Consider the following 5,370-nt stretch of genomic DNA (forward strand, 5'->3'; position numbering starts at 1 on the left):
CAGTAAATAACATCATGATAAATGGAGAAAAGATGGAAGATGTCCAATATTTCATTTTGCTTGTATCCACAACCAACAGTTATGGAATTTGTTGTCACTGTTGTCATTGTCATTGACTTGGTTCCGACCCACAGCAACCCTGTATAGGAGTTCCAAGGAGTGGTTGGTGAGCTTGAACCACTGGTCTTGTGATTCAAACCAACTTTGCAGCCCAGCTCATTAACCCACAGCACCACACCAGGACTCCAATTATGGAAGTTGTTGTTGTGTTAAGTGTCGTCGAGTTGGTTCTGACCCATAGCAACTCTGTATAGGATTTCTGAGGAGCAGCTGGTGAGCTTGAACTACTGACCCTGCAGTTCAAATGCCTTTGCAGTCTGACACATTTACCCACAGTACCAAGCCAGAAGTCAGGAAATCAAACATGCAGCACTGACCCCTTTAAAGTCTTCAAGAACAAAGATGTTTTGAGAACTAAGGTGCATCTTAGTCCTCACTAAGTCCTCACTAAACAATCCATAATATATGTTTGTTTTTATTTTTTACTTTTCATTGTAAATTTAGTGACAGTTTACAGAGCAGTTCATCAGTTTTACATTCAACAAACTCATATACTTTGCTTCATGACAATGGTTGCAGACCCCTCCATATATCAATAAATAGTTAACAGTATTCATCTATATTCACTTCAACGATTGCATTCCTCCATGTCTCCCATTACCTTCATCTTTCCTCTGCTAACCTTCCTCTTGTTATATACTACATGCTACATCACTCATGTCAACATGTGTCTACTCTCTCTCCAGTTCATGAACAATTGCCCTCCCATAACCATCATAGATTGCTTATTAAAGAAAACATTTAACTGTTTACATTATCGATCTCAAACAATATTTGTCATTTTATGAGTCACAACTTTCACTTAGCATAATGCCCTCTATTAGCATTGTGCCCTCCAGTCATGTTGTGAGGTTTTTCATCCTTATTCTTCAATGATGCGTAGTATTCCATATTGCGCATATACCAAAGTATGCTTAGCCATTTGTCGTTGATGGACATTAAGGTTTGTTCACTGTTTTGATATCTCTTGTAGACTGCCCAATCCATTTTCAATATTTTCAGTAACCGTCTATGTATGTGAAACTTGGACAACGAATAAGGAACACCATAGACCTGATGCATTTGAGTTATGATATTGGTAGAAATTACTCATAGTATCATGGACTTCCAGAAGAACAAATAAATCCGTGTTGGAAGTACAGCCAGACAGTTCCTTAAAACAAATCTGTGTTGGAAGTAGTATAGCAGGATTGCTCCTTAGAAGCCAAGATGACCAGACTTATTTTCTCATACTTCAGGCATATTGTCAAGTGGTACTAGTCTCTGGAGAAGGATATCGTGTTTGGTAAAATGGAGGGTCAGAGAAAAAGAGGAAGACCCCCAACAAGATGGATTGGCACAGTGGTAGAAGCAAAGGGCTCATATGTAGCAATGATTGTGAGGTTGATGCAGGACTGGGCAGTGTTTCATTCTGTTGTGATAGAGTCACTATGAATTGGAACCGACTCGATGGCACCTAACAATAACAACATGAGTTGAAACCTACTCCACAAACATAACAACCACCACCACCTTTAGCTCTCTAAACCTAGCATTTCTTCCTGAGTCTTTACCTATTGAAAAGTATTTTTTACTTCATTACTGTGGGTCAGGAACCATGGTAGGCACTGTGGACACCAATCTGAATTAAGGTGGTGGTGGTGGTTATGTGCCATGGAGTCGGTTCCGACTCATAGCGACCCTGTACAGGGTTTCCAAGGCTGTAAATCTTTACAGGAACAGAAAGCCTCATCTTTCTCCCACAGAACAGCTAGTAGTTTCGAACTGCTGACCCGAAGGTTCACAGCCTGATTCATAACCATTATGGCAGGCTCCTAATGGAAACTGATCCAGATAATCAGCTACAAAACATGGTTGTGAATGTGCCATTGAGTTTGTTCAGATTCATAGAGACCCTGTACAGGGTTTTTGATGTTTTATATCGTTAAGGGAGCAGAATGCATCACCTTTCTCTCAAGAAAAGGCTTCTGAATTCAAATTTCTGAGCTTGTTGTTAAGCAGCCCAACACATAACCTATTAAACCACAACAATCCTTCTGCTACAAAACATAGCAGCATGCTATGTTATTAAGAAGAGAACTTAAGCTAGTGATATAGAGCAAGATGTGATAAAACAAAGTTAAAAACTATATCCACACATTATCTTGTTTAATTTTATTATTCTATCTTTACATAAAAATAAAATTTTACACAAAAACATAATTATATGAGGATTCCTGGTGTAGCTTTGTGGGTTAAAACACTGGACTTCAAGGTCAGTTTGAATGGCAAGTTGGAAAGTCAACATCACCAGCCGCTCCTTGGAAACCTTGTATGTTGTTGTTGTTGTTATGTGCCGTGGAGTCGTGGAGTCGGACTCATAGCGACCCTGTACAGGGTTTCCGAGGGTGTAAATCTTTACGGGAGTAGAAAGCCTCATCTTTCTCCCGTGGAGCAGCTGGTAGTTTCGAACTGCTGACCTTGTGGTTCACAGCCCAAGTCGTAACCACTACGCTACCAGAGCTCTGTTCACATCACTTAACAACAACAAGTCTAGTGTACTTTTTTTTCTATAAGATGGCTACCTCATCACTTTCAGTAATACAAAGGAAACAATTACTTGCAACTGTGAAAATAATAATCTTAAATATGCCCATGCTTCCATGCAAAATAAGTGGGAATTTGCAAATAATTTCTGATGCAAGGTTGGGAGTAACATTGTGGAAGGAAGAAAAAACACAAATAGAGAAGTTGTCTAAATATCAGAAAAAAACAGAAAGCTTTACAAAGGGAGTTGTTTAAAATTAAACACATTGAAATTCCAGGATATTCATAGAAATATGCAGTTTCTATTACCATGATCTGATCAAAGAATCATCATTTCTGGCTCTGAGGCTTTGAATCCTACAGTCAATATCACAATCACTTCTTCAATCCCAGGACAGGTGGCCCTTGATGACCTCCCTCCTGAGTAATCTCCTCAGAGCCTCCTTTATGTCTCTATTCCTCAGGCTGTAGATGAAGGGGTTCAGCATGGGTGTGACCACAGTGTACAGAACCGAAGCCGTTGTACCTGCATGTGCATTGTGACTAGCAGAAGAACCGATGTATACCCCTATGCTCGTAAAATAAAATAAGCAGACAACTGAGAGATGAGAAGCACAAGTGGAAAATGCTTTATACTTCCCCTGAGTTGATGAAATCACACGAACGGAGGAAAGAATCTTAGAATAGGAGAAAAAGATGCCAGTGAGGGGCCCACCACCCAACAGCACAGCTATAAAAAAAATTACCATTTCATTCATAAAAGTGTCAGAACAGGCACATTGGATCACCTGATTAAGTTCACAAAAAAATTGGGGGATTTCCACATCTGTGCAAAAAGACAGTTGCAACACCATTAAGCTCTCCAATAAGGAATGAAGGACACTAAGGATCCAGCACATCAGAACCAGCAGTCCACAGAGCCGGGGGTTCATTCTGACCATGTAGTGAAGAGGGTGACAAATGGCCATGAAACGATCATAGGCCATCACAGTCAGAAGGAAATTGTCCAACCCCACAAAAAGTACAAAAAAGTACATCTGGGTGATGCAGCCTTCATAGGTGATGACTTTGCTCTGTAGCTGGATATTCACCAGCATCTTTGGGACAGTGGTGGAGGTAAAACAGATGTCTACAAAAGACAGATTGGCAAGGAAAAAGTACATGGGCGTGTGGAGATGGGTGTCTGCAATGATGACCAGGATGATGAGCACATTTCCAAGCATGGTGATTAGATACATACACAGGAACAAGTCAAAGAAGAAGGGTTGCAATTCTGGTTCCTCTGAAAATCCCATAAGAAGAAATTCTGAAATTTGTGTTTCATTTCCTGGTTCCATGTGGTCGGTGATACTACCAATACAAAGAGAACATAACTAACTTTCAGACTAACAGACTTTCCTAACATAGTGGGGAAATAATAATTTATATTATCCAATCAGTAAATTATTTTTTTCTCTTTTCTGCATGGATTTGGTTTCTTTAGAAGATCTCTGGCTATAGCTTTATAAGGAATTTCTGTACCACCCTCAGTCTTCTTGGTAAGCAAGCATGTGGTCTACAGTTTTTGCAAGCAATTCATTCATTCATTTGCATAACATGCACTGCCAACTATATGTTCCTGGCAAAGTCTATACAGTGCTGGAAAAATAAAGTCTCTAAAACCAAATACAATGTTGTGGTTGTTAAGTGCCATTGAGTTGGTTCCAACTCATAGCATCCCTGTGTAGGGTTTCTGAGGAGCAGCTAGTTAGTTGAACTGCAAATCATAGATTCAAGACCTTGAGGTTGAGTGCTTATCCTACAACCCCAATCAGGACACCAACCTTATACATAGAAGGGATATAACTAACCTGAAAATAATCATTAATATGCCAGAGGAGTGCTGTTGTGTCACTGTTGAATAAGCACTTGGCTGTAAGATTGGTTTGAACTGCAAGGTCGGTGAGTCAAACCCACCAGCTGCTCCTCGAAAACCATATACAGCATTGCTATGAATCAGAACCAACTCAATGGCACCTAACAACAAACAACAGCAACAATCATGTCAGTTGATGAAGGAGAAATATGAAAAAAAGAAATGTGCTCTAAAAGAGAGAGTAAGCAAGGAATATCAATCTTGAGAAAGACTGACTAATGGGTGTTCAAATAATACCAATAGGTAGGGTGACATGTGAGCAGAGGCCTCAAGGCCCTGAGGAAGGAGCTCGGCTCAGATTTTCAAGGCTATCAAGAGGTGTAGTGAGAGGGATGAGTAATGTGATCAGTGATGGTAGCCTTTCTGTTGCTGAAACTTCAAGACACAAATGGTCCATAGGTCCAGACACTGTACCTCTTACACTTCAGTTATTTGGTTGCAAAATCTTCCAATCCTTATTTCAGTTTGTGGTTTTAAGATCTGCCCTGCAAAAAAAAAAAAAAAAAAAGATCTGCCCTGCATATTGTTAGTGAAGACTAAAAATAAAAAAGTCCAGGATTCCCTCTACTTTCAGACCTGCTTGTGCCCAACAAAGGGTACAAACACAGACACACACATACAGAGACAGAGAGAGAGAGAGAGATTCGCACAAAAATAGATAAATAGCATGGTGACCAGATCAGATTATTTTATCCCTTAAAGATGTCAAACGGTTCCCAGATATTGCAGTTGGGAATCCTCGCATAGACTTGTCAACTAAGAAATTATTTTCTGCCCTGTATTTAAACAAAAATAGTATGATCACATAG

General features: G+C 39.8%; 1 protein-coding gene across 1 annotated transcript; it reads right to left on the reverse strand.

Moving 5' to 3' along the window:
• Positions 1-3,029: 3,029 nt before the first annotated feature.
• LOC102822405 (olfactory receptor 7A5-like) lies at positions 3,030-3,983 on the reverse strand. Its single transcript, XM_006874299.1, has one exon. It carries the CDS (start codon positions 3,981-3,983, stop codon positions 3,030-3,032), a length of 954 nt encoding a protein of 317 aa, XP_006874361.1.
• Between the last annotated feature and the right edge of the window lie 1,387 nt (positions 3,984-5,370).

This window comes from Chrysochloris asiatica, unplaced genomic scaffold (assembly GCF_000296735.1).
Source record: "Chrysochloris asiatica unplaced genomic scaffold, ChrAsi1.0 scaffold00268, whole genome shotgun sequence".
NCBI classification, from domain to species: domain Eukaryota; kingdom Metazoa; phylum Chordata; class Mammalia; order Afrosoricida; family Chrysochloridae; genus Chrysochloris; species Chrysochloris asiatica.

Excerpts from the sequence above, each read along its gene's own strand:
- LOC102822405 (XM_006874299.1), bottom strand. The coding sequence starts at position 3,983 with ATGGAACCAGGAAATGAAACACAAATTTCAGAATTTCTTCTTATGGGA.